The sequence below is a fragment of the Neophocaena asiaeorientalis genome, unplaced genomic scaffold (genome assembly GCF_003031525.2).
Source record: "Neophocaena asiaeorientalis asiaeorientalis breed wild unplaced genomic scaffold, Neophocaena_asiaeorientalis_V1.1 scaffold19, whole genome shotgun sequence".
Lineage (NCBI taxonomy): Eukaryota > Metazoa > Chordata > Mammalia > Artiodactyla > Phocoenidae > Neophocaena > Neophocaena asiaeorientalis.
The window spans coordinates 4,102,279-4,115,070 of NW_020173388.1; the positions used below are offsets into that span (position 1 = coordinate 4,102,279).

General features: G+C 39.2%; 1 protein-coding gene across 3 annotated transcripts in view; it reads right to left on the bottom strand.

Moving 5' to 3' along the window:
* The window catches only part of CEP135 (centrosomal protein 135), a 76,398-nt gene that overhangs the window by 6,225 nt on the left and 57,381 nt on the right, over window positions 1-12,792 (bottom strand). Inside the window, exons 20-26 of one of the 3 annotated variants that reach the window (XM_024746740.1) lie at window positions 12,518-12,628; window positions 12,049-12,234; window positions 5,647-5,856; window positions 4,330-4,532; window positions 3,309-3,413; window positions 923-1,033; window positions 582-619 (exon numbers count right to left, since the gene is read on the bottom strand). In XM_024746740.1, coding sequence (XP_024602508.1) covers window positions 934-1,033; window positions 3,309-3,413; window positions 4,330-4,532; window positions 5,647-5,856; window positions 12,049-12,234; window positions 12,518-12,628 — 915 coding nt within the window. In that variant the 3' untranslated portion in view covers window positions 582-619; window positions 923-933. Of the gene's footprint in view, window positions 1-581; window positions 620-922; window positions 1,034-3,308; window positions 3,414-4,329; window positions 4,533-5,646; window positions 5,857-12,048; window positions 12,235-12,517; window positions 12,629-12,792 lie in introns of those variants that run through there. The other 2 variants (XM_024746739.1, XM_024746741.1) reach the window with 2 other exon arrangements.

Consider the following 12,792-nt stretch of genomic DNA (forward strand, 5'->3'; position numbering starts at 1 on the left):
TCACTATCTGTTATTTGTACCTTGAGTTTGACACTTCATCAAGTATTACCCTGTGATATACTGTCATTTAATTTTTGTTGTGGATGTCTTCTCTCTCTCTTTTTTTAAATCGGCATCGGGTCTTAGTTGCGGCGTGTGGGATCTTCATTGAGGCATGCGGGATCTTTCGTTGCGGCGTGCAGGCTCTTCCTTGCAGTGCATGGGCTTCTCTCTAGTTGTGGTGCGTGGGTTTTCTCTCTCTAGTTGTAGTGGCACATGGGCTTCTCTCTAGTTGTGGCGTGCAGGTTTTCTCTCTAGTTAGAGCGGCACATGGGCTTCTCTCTAGTTGTGGTGCGTGAGTTTTCTCTCTCTAGTTGTAGTGGCGCATGGGCTTCCCTCTAGTTGTGGCGTGCAGGTTTTCTCTCTAGTTGTAGCGGCGCGTGGGCTTCTCTCTAGTTGTGGTGCGTGAGTTTCCTTTCTCTAGTTGTGGTGTGCGGGCTCCAGAGCACGTGGGCTCTGTAGTTTGTGGCACCCAGGCTCTCACTGAGGGGCGCAAGCTCAGTAGTTGTGGTGCATCGGCTTAGTTGCCCCACGGCATGTGGGATCTTAGTTCCCCGATCAGGGATCAAACCCACGTCCCCTGCATTGGAAGGCAGATTCTTTACCACTGGACCACCAGGGAAGTCCCCAGATGTCTTCTTTTTTAATTAATGTATAATTTATGTACAATAAAATACATGGACTGTAAACGTTCAGTTCAACGAATTTTTACAATTGTATACAGCCATGTAACCATCACCACCATGATACAGCACATTCCATTACCTCTGAAAATTCCCTACCACCTTTATAGGCAATCTCCTCTCCCCCCACACAGAAAACAACTCTTGTAGTTTTTATAACCAGAGATAAGTTTTGCTTGTACTTGGTGTTACATACATACCTTTCTGATAATCAGTTTATATGTTCAGGAGAATGTAAAGGAGACTTCAGAGTAGAACTGAGGGGTGGTGTGCGAAGATCGTGCCGACGCATCTCTTGGATTGCTCGTTCTCTGTCAATAAAGACAAAATAAGAGATTATACCAAAAAGTGGTAAACAAATGAAAGGTCCTGTTATTGTTATTAGTTAAGTAATTTCTACTCAATTGATTAGTTAGTATTTCTACTAAATTTAAATCCTTTGAAGGGACTTCCCGGGTGGCACAGTGGTTAAGAATCCGCCTGCCAATGCAGGGGACACAGGTTTGAGCCCTGGTCCAGGACGATCCCACATGCCGTGGAGCAACTAAGCCCGTGTGCCACAACTACTGGGTCGGCATTCTAGAGCCCGTGAGCTACAACTACTGAGCCCACGTGCCACAACTACTGAAGCCCGCGTGCCTACAGCCTGTGCTCCGCAACAAGAGAAGCCACTGCAATGAGAAGCCTGCACACCTCAATGAAGAGTAGCCCCTGCTTGCCATGGCAACTAGAGAAAGCCCACGCAGCAACGAAGACCCAACGCAGCCATAAACAAACAAATAAATAAATCCTATGTCTTTATATCATTTTTAAGTTGAGGATAAAAGATGTCAATTAAAGGAATATGTACTTTAAGAGATTGTTCAAAGCCCCTCTGAATATAGATTTTCAAAGTTGGTTGGTTCCCCTCTCTGCCTCTACCTTTCCCACCCCTTCTTGCACATAAATCTAGTCCTCTTCCTTCCTGTCTCAAAACGCCCAAATGTTAGAAGTAAAATAATCTACTTTCTGTTATGTCTTGGTCTGCCCCACAAAGCATAATGACTGTGCTGCCACCTCTACTGTGGGCTATTCACAGTCCCTGGCCCAGACTTTCTGACTTGAGCTCTTCAGTACCTAGGATTTCTACCTAGACAGGTGCTTCACAAACTTTTTTCATTATAATCCCCTACAAAAACTTTTTTAGATGCCCCTCCCCAAATTATTCCCCCTCCGTCCAATTTTAATACATCAGATTTTAATACACAGATACACTGTTAATATACTGTGGCCCTTCCGAGGGCCATAAATCACTGTAGTACCTAAGGTTTCTTTGCCATTCCCTCTTCCCCAAGAATCTATATTGTTCCCTGCAGAGACAATATTGCCTCTTTAAAAATGCAAGATCTAGTTGCATGGTAAACAGAAGGAAAGACATGGTCATGTGGGTCAAGGTTTCTTTGGGGACCAGGGGCAAGGAAAAAGGAGAAGAATTAAGGGAGTCTATAACCCTAGGCAACAGAGAGCTTGGTTTAGGACCCTTGAATTGAAGAGAATTTCAGTTGTCATTAATAAATGAAAATCATTACATATATACAGTTTAGTACATTCAGAAAATAGATCTTCTAAATTACAAGAAATTGACAACACTGCTTTCATGACACTGATGCAACCTCAGGCTTCATTTCTCTTTGAAATCACAAATATTGATTTCCTAGCAAATTCCATCTATAATCCAAATTGCATATCACTTAAAAGTTTTGAAGCAAATGGTTAAGAATAAGATTAGAGAACTCAAAATATTGACCTAAATAAGCAATCTGACCACTATTTGAGAATGAAATCTTAGGAATGCTGATGCCTATGGTATTAATACAGTAGGAAAGAATAATGGAAGAAAAGTAAATTGACAAATTGATTCACAAATTAGACTTGCATTTTAACTGTTAAAGCAGGTCTCATTCCTGTCTGTAACACTTGGAGATTAAAATTTTCAACATAATAAAGCAAATGAACTGAAATATAAGTGACTATGAAAATTCCTAAGCTTTAGGGAATATACTGAAAAGATTAAGAGCACAGGCTTTAAAATTAGACAAACCTATATGGATTTTAGTCTTGGCTCTGCTATTTACTATTTGCATGACCTTAGTTTTTAATAATAATATAGGCACAATAATAGATAGTTAATAGGATTAATCAGATACATACATAGTATCTGGCATATATTTGTTAAGTGCCCTTAAGATCATCAGCATCATCGCTTTCATGATGATTTGTATTTGGAATTTCCTATTGGACCATAATGTTTTGGGCTCTTGTAGAATCCTTACTAGCTTGCTGATTCCCTAACTATATCCTTTGAAATAATGCCTTAATTTTGTCCTGAGGAATGCTACAGCAAACATTTATACAATACTTGCTACTTTATTGTGGGGATATTATCTTCTACAACACTTGTTGCCTTTTTAGGAAGAATTACCAAAGAAATTTATTTTACATATTAATGCTAAGAAAAGTTTGCTATTTGTAAGCCATATTAAATCCTTTTAGAATAGAATAGGGAATAAATAAAAATGCTGTTCAATGCTAAAAATATATTCTTACCGTTCGTATCTTTCAGTTGAAATCTGCCTTTGCAGAACATCAAGATCTGTTTGTAATTGTGCCATTTTAGCCCGAAGCATGGTGTTTTCCCGGCTTTGACTATTTCTTAAAAACAAATTTAGAAAATCAAATAAATAATAAATATTCTGTTTTATAGCATCAAGTGCTATGGATTTTTGTTTTTGTTATTAATAAATACAAATGGAGGTGACATATAAGGATGAAAAAAAGAGAAGACTTTCCAACAATAATTCCATAAACGTCTGGAGCTTCTATCACAAAGTTTTCTTTTTCATTCATCTCATTTATTTAACGAACATTTACTAAGCTTCTAGTATGTGCTAGGCACTGCAGCAATGCTGGAGATACAAATGTGAGAAGACATGAATTGTAACATCAAAAAGTAAAGTATCTTTATTGGCTCTTTCTTGACTCCTACCTCAGAAAGAGATATATTTCTAATTCCTTTTTAAAGTTAATTATTCCACTCATACTATCTACTCTGTGTTTCCTCCCTTCTTCCAAAAATATGTCCAAACTTCTCCATTATCAATCTCCTAAAAGGTAATCAATATTATGAGGGTCAAATTTCATGGCCTTTTCAAAGTCTTTTTCCTAATCCATAGCATGAAACACAGCCAACTCTCCCCATTCTGAAATGCTCTCCCCTTCGCTGACTTCTCTCTTCACTCCTCAAATTTAGGTATTTTTCTAAAGTCCACTCGTTCACTTCCATGAGTACCACCTCTGTGGAGAACATATACAAATTACACGCCCAAATATGATGTCTCTTCTGAGCTAAACCCCCTGAGTCTCCCAAAGCAGCGGCCATGTAATCAAAATACTTTGCTTTGCACTCCCAACCCCCAGTCCCCCAACACTTCGAAAACAAAATTTTTTTGGTTCCTCCACTATTTTTCTATCATTTGTTTTACGCTACAAATCTATAAAAAATTATTCATATTGAAAAATTATTTGTGACAAGCTATTTTCCTCACATAAGTTGATTCATGACACTTACAATTTGCTTTCTGAAAGGGTTAACTTCTCTTTAAGTAGCTGAATTTCTGTATCCTTCTCGTGGGAGGTTAAATGGGAATGAAATTCTTTATCTCTATTTGTAGCCAACAATGATTCAAGGTTTTTAATCGTATGTCTCTCACTTGACAGTTGTTTTTTTAACAGCTCTGATTCTGATTTTACATTTTCTAATTCCACTGCAACCTACAAGAAAAACAAAGCAAGATTACTTCAGTATAATTTTAGACTTACTCTGAAAAATTATCTGCAGAGCTATACACACATCAGTTGCTTCATTTTGGGTACTGATTAAAAATTCTGTAATACTTTTCACATATAGGAAAAACATCTTATTTTCAAAATAATCTTTGTTATTTTTAGCAAAGACCTATCCCAACCCTCAAATAGTTTTCTTTCATGTTATCTTGTCAAGAGAGGGTAATTAACGTAAAATCCTAAAATGTGGCCACCCTATCAGTAAGGAGGCCCTTCTGGTTTAGTAAATATGTATATTCTGTTTACATAGTCAAACCAGTCTTGAAGCTTCTCAGTACCTGAAAATAAAGTTACTACTAAATAAGTGTTTAAAAACACACATTGGGTTGTTTAAAGTAATGCTTTGGTTTGGAAATGGGACGTTCTAGTTAACTCGACTTTTAAAATTAAGTAAGATTTTTATCAGGAAAATATTCCACTTAGAAAGGAATGAACTGCTCAATTCTTCATATAAGTCTTACTTTTAAGCAGAGAAAGAATGTATTGGGATATGTTCCTATTCTATAATTAGAAGACTTATATTCTCCTAAATACCCATCTGCTTCAAAACAGGACCTAATTTTATCATTATGTTTGCCAAAAAAACCTCGACAAAAAATGTAGTAGTCAAATTAGAGTAGGGCTGAATAAAACAATATGCTACTGGGACTTCCTGGTGGCGCAGTGGTTAAGAATCCGCCTGCCAATGTAGGGGACACAGGTTCGAGCCCTGGTCCGGGAAGATCCCACATGCCTCGGAGCAACTAAGCCCGTGCGCCACAACTACTGAGCCTGCGCTCTAGAGCCCGTGAGCCACAACTACTGAAGCCCACGTGCCACAGCTACTGAAGCCCACGTGCCTAGAGCCCATGCTCTGCAACAAGAGAAGCCAACGCAATGAGAAGCCCACACACCACAACAAAGAGTAGCCCCCACTCGCCACAACTAGAGAAAGGCTGCATGCAGCAATGAAGACCCAATACAGCTAAAAATAAATAAATAAAATAAGTAAATTTATATATTAAAAAACAACATGCTAAAATATTATCTTTTAAGTTCTTACCCTCTCAAATTCAAGGTTTTTGGAATTCAATTGCTGGGTCATAATATCTTTGCCTGAATCAAGCTTAATGCAAAGGTCTCTAAGAGACGACAGATCATTTAATACTGCTGCTTTCTCATCTTCTTGGTGTCTCAGCTCTTCTTCTAATCTAGACATGGCTTTTGCCATGGATGAGATCTGAGATTCATAAGCATGATGTGCATTTATGTGCTGAAAATAAGAAAACAGGTAAAAAGTTAAAGTAACTCAGTAATATTAAAGGTTTGAATCTGTGTAACTACAACGTCCCTTTATATAACTATAAAAGCCAATTTTTGCAATTTAAAAAATTTTGCAATTTTAAGATACTCTCAGGAAGCTATTTAAAGATGGCCTATTTAATGCTTAAAAAAATAAACTGTGTTTAATTATTAATCATGGTAACTAAGTACCTCATGTATATATTTGGAAGAGGCAAAGATGAAAATTACTGCTTTAGGGTTGTGAACGTGAGAGATCTTTTAAGTCATATTAAATTTTTCCTTTATAAACTCTTATAATAATGCTTTTTAAAGTAACATATATACTTATCACTCCTCAAATGCCTTTAAATTCTGAATTTCAAAAATGGAGTTTGCTTTAAAACTATATACCTAAACTCATATTTAAATTTAATTTAACCTAATAATAGTATACTTTATAAGATTTTAATAACTGAAATGACGAGCAAAATTTGAAATACTGATAAACACTTCTTTCCTAAAGTAATATACATTTTAAAAAATTAATTAATTTATTTTTGGTTGCGTTGGGTCTTCGTTGCTGCACACAGGCTTTCTCTAGTTGTGGTGAGTGGGGGCTACTCTTCGTTGCGGTGTGCGGGCTTCTCATTGCAGTGGCTTCTCTTGTTGCGGAGCACGGGCTCTAGGCGTGCGGGCTTCAGTAGTTGCAGCACACAGGCTTCAGTAGTTGTGGTGCGCAGGCTTCAGTAGTTGTGGCTCATGGCTCTAGCGCTCAGGCTCAGTAGTTGTGGTGCACGGGCTTCATTGCTCCGTGGCATGTGGGATCTTCCTGGACTCCTGGGCTAGAACCCATGTCCCCTGCAGATTCTTAACCACTGCGTGGGCCACCAGGGAAGTCCCAAGTAATGCACATTTAAAATTTTTCACAATTTAAAATGTGAGTGATAAATACAAACAGATATAAACTCTACTTCTAGAATTTAGGAAGAATTCCACATTTGAAAATTAAATTATTAAACAAGCTTTACTAAAATGAATCAACATTAAAAATCTAATACACTGCTTTGAAGATTTAATAAATTTCAACAATTGTAGAAAAGTACTTGGATTTTCCAAATATTAATGAATTAATTAATCAAAATTCCCCCAAAGAAATATAAATATGTAAGTCAATCTTATATACCACATAAGAACATGAACAATGACAAAGAACAAAAGAACTAAAGAATAGTTTCTCCTGAGAACTATTCTGAAGGTTGAAAAACATTCCTTTAGTTATTATACTCTTAACAGAAAAACTTACAGAAGTAGTGTATTCCTTTCCTAGGACTGCTGTAACAAATTACTGCAAATTGCTGGGTGGCTTAAAACAACAGAAATTTATTCCCTCACAATTCTGGAGGTTACAAGTCTGAAATTTAGATGCTGGCAGAGTTGGCTTCTTCTGGAGGTTCTGAGGTAGAATCTGTTCCACGCCTCTCTCCAAACTTCTGGTGATTGCTGGCAATCCTTGGTGTTCCTTGCCTTGTAGACACATAACTCCAATCTCTGCCTTCACCTTCACTTGACATTCTCCTTGTGTCTTCTGTGTCCAGATTTCTCTTATCTCATAAGGATACCAAACATTAGGTTATGGCCTGCCCTAGTCCAGTATGACCTCATCTTAAATTGATTACACCTGCAAAGGTCCTATTTCCAAAAAGGTCACATTCACAGGTTCTGGTGGTTAGCATTTCAATATATTTGGGGGGGGGCCATAATTCTATCAACTCTCTGGCTCCCCCAAATTCATGTCCTTCCCATGTGCAAAATATATTCATTCTATCCCAACATTCTAGCATCAACTCTAAGTCCAAAATCTTATCTAAGTCAGAATGGGTAAGACTCTGGGTATGGTCCTTCCTGGGGCAAAATTCCTCTCCTTCCACAGACCTGTGATACTAGAAAACAAGTTACCTCCCTCTGAAATAAAATGGTGGAAAACACATAAAATGGTCCCATTCTGAAAGGGAGAAAATAGAAGGAATAAAGGAGTTACTAGTCCAAAGTAAGCTTGCAGCCAAGTAGGGCAAATTCCATTAGATTTCAAGGCCTAAAAATAATTATCTGTGTCTTGATACTATGTCCTCTGGACCTGCTAGGGCAGCCCCACCTTCTCAGCCCTCAGGTATAGCCCCATCTCTTGGCTCACAGTGGCAGTGGCGCTGCTTTCTGGAATCAAGGAAGAAATAGCCCAGTCCCCTGGGCCTATGGTAGCGTAGCAGGTCCGCCAGCTTTTGAGCTGCCCTTGGCAGCCCTGCTGATCTCTGAGCCACCTTCATTCTTCCCTTTTCTTGAAGGAGAACATATGTTCATAACTCTAGTGGCCTGTTTTCTGCTAGGAGGATGCAAGAAGTTTAACCTTCTTTCCTTGTATCCTGTTTCTGTCCCTTTCAGCCCAAGCTGGCAGTGTTTCTGCTGAGGTGATTGGTTGGGTCTATGAGTCACTCACCTACTCTCTTTGCCTAGCCACACTCTCGGCCCTGCCTCCAGAACACGCTATCTGGATAGGCTAAGACTTTTCCAAATCATCAAGTCCCAGCTCTTTTTTTGCTTAGCAATTCCTTCTTCAATCTGTCTCTTTCCTTCACATCTTACTATAAGCAGCAAGGAGAAACCAGGTGCACCTTTCATACTTTGCTTGGAAATTTCCTCAGCTAAATATCCAAGTTCATAACTTATAAGTTCTACTTTCCTAAGAGTATACCATAATTCAGCCAAGTCCTCTGCCATTTTATAATAAGAATTACCTTTTCTCCAGTGTCCAATAACATGTTCCTCAATTCCATCTGAGACCTCACTAGAAGAAACATTCTTATTTCTGGACAAATTCCATTCATGACGATTTATGTATTTTGTAAATAATAGAAGTTTTCGCTACAGCTTTCCTCTTTTTTTCTGCAGTACGCGGGCCTCTCACTGCTGTGGCTTCTCCCACTGTGGAGCACAGCTCTGGACGCGCAGGCCCAGCGGCCATGGCTCACAGGCCCAGCCGCTCTGTGGCATGTGGAATCCTCCCAGACCGGGGCACAAACCTGCGTCCCCTGCATCGGCAGGCGGACTCTCAACCACTGCGCCACCAGGGAAGCCCTCCTCTTTTTTTCTGACTTCTCACCAGAATTGCCTTTAATATCCATCTTTCTATCTACAAACTTTTCAAGGTTGTCTAGACTTTTCTATCAGGCACCTCAAAACTCTTCCAGCCTGTACCCATTACAAAACTCTTCCAGCCTGTACCCATTACCCTTCCAGCCTGTACCCAATTCCAAAGACCCTTTTTAGGTTTGCTACAAAAGCATCCCACTTCCTGGTACCAAAATCTGTACTAGTTTCTTAACGCTGCCATAACAAATTACCAGAAACTAGATAGCTTAAAACAACAGAAATGTATTCCCTATCAGTTCTGGAGGCCACAAGTCTGAAATCCAGATGTCAGCAGGATCGGTTCCTTCTGGAGGTTCTGAACGAGAATCTTTTCCACACCTCTCTCCCAGCTCAAGTGATTGCTGGCAATCCTTGGGGTTCCTTGTCTTGGTAGACACATCATTTCAATCTCTGCCTCTATCCTCATATGGCATTCTCCCCTGTGTCTTCTGTGTCTGAATCTCCCTTATTTTACAAGGACACCAGTTATCAGATTAGGGTCTATCCTACCCAGTGTCACCTCATTTTAACCTTTTTAAAAAATATTTATTTATTTTTGGCTGCATTGGGTCTTCATTGCCGTGCACGGGCTTTTCTCCAGTTGCGGCGAGCGGGGGTTAGTCTTCGTTACGGTGCACAGGCTTCTCATTGCGGTGGCTTCTCTTGTTGCGGAGCACGGGCTCTAGGCGCACAGGCTTCAGTAGTTGTGGCTCGTGGGCTCTAGAGTACAGGCTCAGTAGTTCTGCGCACGGGCTTAGTTGCTCCACGGCATGTGGGATCTTCCCAGACCAGGGCTCGAACCCGTGTCCCCTGCACTGGCAGGCGGATTCTCAACCACTGTGCCACCAGGGAAGCCCACCTCATTTTAACTTGATTAAATCTGCAAAGATGCTATTTCCAAATAAGGTCACATTCACAGGTACTGGGAGCTAGGACCTAAATATATTTTGGGGGGGAGGGGTGCATAATTCTACGCACTACAGATAATCAATACTTTCTTCTAAAAAATAAAGACCAACTACGATACTATACCAACAAAACAAAACAAAAGTAGAACTAATAGCCAACTGTTCCTTATCAATCTAACTTATTTAGGGTCCCTATATTTTAACTAAACTCAAAATTTTATTATGAGACTTTTTTTTTGCAGTACGCGGGCCTCTCACTATTGTGACCTCTCCCGTTGCGGAGCACAGGCTCCAGACACGCAGGCTCAGTGGCCATGGCTCAAGGGCCCAGCTGCTCCACAGCATGTGGGATCCTCCCGGACCGGGACACGAACCCGTGTCCCCCGCATCGTTAGGCGGACTCTCAACCACTGCGCCACCAGGGAAGCCCTAAGAGACTTTTATTAGACTGTCTTTATGACAAAAGCTTATTTAAATCCACATGCAAAAGAATGAAGTTGGAACCTTACCTTATATCATGTATAAAAATTAACTCAAAATGGATCAAAGACCTCAACATAAGAGCTAAAACTATAAAACGCATAGAAAAAACAGGGGAAAAGCTTCATTATGTTGGATTTAGCAATGATTTCTTAGATATGACACCAAAAATACAGGCAAGAAGAAAAAAATAGATAAATTGGACTTCATCAAAATTTAAAACTCTTGTGCATCAAAGGATAAAACTGAGTGACAAGGTAAGCCATGAGATGGGAGAAAATATTCACAAATCACATATCTAATAAGGGATTGAAATCCAGAATATACAAACAATTCCTACAACTCAACAACAACAGAAAACAACCTGATTAAAAACTAGGCAAAGGGGCTTCCCTGGTGGCGCAGTGGTTGAGACTCTGCCTGCCGATGCAGGGGACATGGGTTCGTGCCCCGGTCCGGGAAGATCCCACATGCCGTGGAGCGGCTGGGCCCGTGAGTCATGGCCGCTGAGCCTGCACGTCTGGAGCCTGTGCTCTGCAGCGGGAGAGGCCACAACTGAGAGGCCCGCGTACCGAAAAAAAAAAAAAACTAGGCAAAGGATTTGAATAGATATTTCTCCAAAGAAACTATACAAATGGCCAATAAACACACAAAATATGCTCAACATCACTAATCATTAAGAAAATACAAGTCAAAACCAAAATGAAATACCACTTCACTCCCATTGGGATGGCCATTATTAAAAAAAACAAAACAAAAAACCCCAGAAAATAACAAGTGTTGGTGAAGATGTGGAGGAACTGGAAGCCTAACATTGCAGGTGGGAATGTAAAATGGTGCAGCCCCTGTGAAAAACTGTATGGTGGTTATTCAAAAAATTAAACATAAAATTACAATATGATCCAGTAATTCCATGTCTGGATATATCCTAAAGAACTGAAAATAAAGACTTGAATAGATATTGTACATCCAAGTTCATAGCAGCATTATTTTCAATAGCCAAAGATGGAAACAAACCAAATGTTCATTGACAGATGAATGTTTAGAATGTGGTATATGCATACAGTGGGATATTATTCAGCCTTAAAAAGGAATGAAATTCTGACACATGCTACAACATGGGTGAACCTTGAGATTTAAGTGAACCTTGGGCCTAAGTAAAATAATTCAGTCACAAAAAGACAAATATTGTATGACTCCACTTATAAGAGGGACATGGAGTAGTCAAATTCATAGAGAGAAAGTAGAATGGTGGTTGTCAGTGGCTGGGGGAGGGGAGAATGAGGAGCTAGTTAGTATTTAATGGGTACAGAGTTTTAACTGAGGAAGATGAAAAAGTTCTGGAGAAGGATGGTGGTGATAGTTGCACAACAATATGCATGTACTAACTGCCACTGTATACTTAAAAATGGTTATAATGGTAAATTTGATATTATGTATATTTTACTTATAATATAAAAGTAATGGGGCTCTCCTAAGCAAATTATCAGAATGACAGATTACCACTGAACTTGATTTTTACCAATGCTTAAACCTCACTTCAATAAAGTGCCTTTGAATGTTTTCTGTTTTACTAAATTCTGTCTGTGCAAGACAAATGAATATATTACCTCCTGAATTTCTTTTTCTAGTAGCTCCACTCTTTCTCGAAGGTGCCTCCTCTCGGTGTCAATAGAAAGAAGTTCCAGTCGAACTGAGCTGCTTTCTCCCTCAGCTTGATGGGCTTTGACCTCCCAGTCTTCAGCACGGTCATGAAGCATCTGAAATCTATCTAACAAATCTTGATTTTCTCTTTCCTGGTTTAACCACAATTAAATTGTTTCTAAATTAGTCATCATTACTCACTGGAATACCCATGTCATAAACATATACACACACTGGGATTTTTGTTTTAATTTAGGAAGCATAAGCTATCTGTGCAGACACTATACTAAGTAAGATCTGTAAGAAAATATACAAAGACAGTAGGCAAGATCTCCACTTTCATATGTTAATATCTAAGAGGAGACAGAATAAAGAAACATGAAAAAGTTAAAAAAAAAATCAGTCTTAAATCCAACCTAAACAATGTTTTTTCACCTTAGAAGCCATTAAGCTCTCCCATCGTGACACTTCAGTTATGTAATTATGAACTCTACTCTTCATTTCTTCTTTTTCTTGCACTGCTGCTTCTAATTCCAATGAAATTTGCTATAAATCAGAAAATTGAAGACAAATCTAAAATGAATGTAGCACCTAATGAGTTCTATTTATGTTCAAATAGCTCTTTCTGAATTTGGGGAATAAGTGAGAGTAGGAAAAAAGGAAAACTGTTCCTGACCGTTATTTTCACATGTTTTTCTGGACTGATCTTG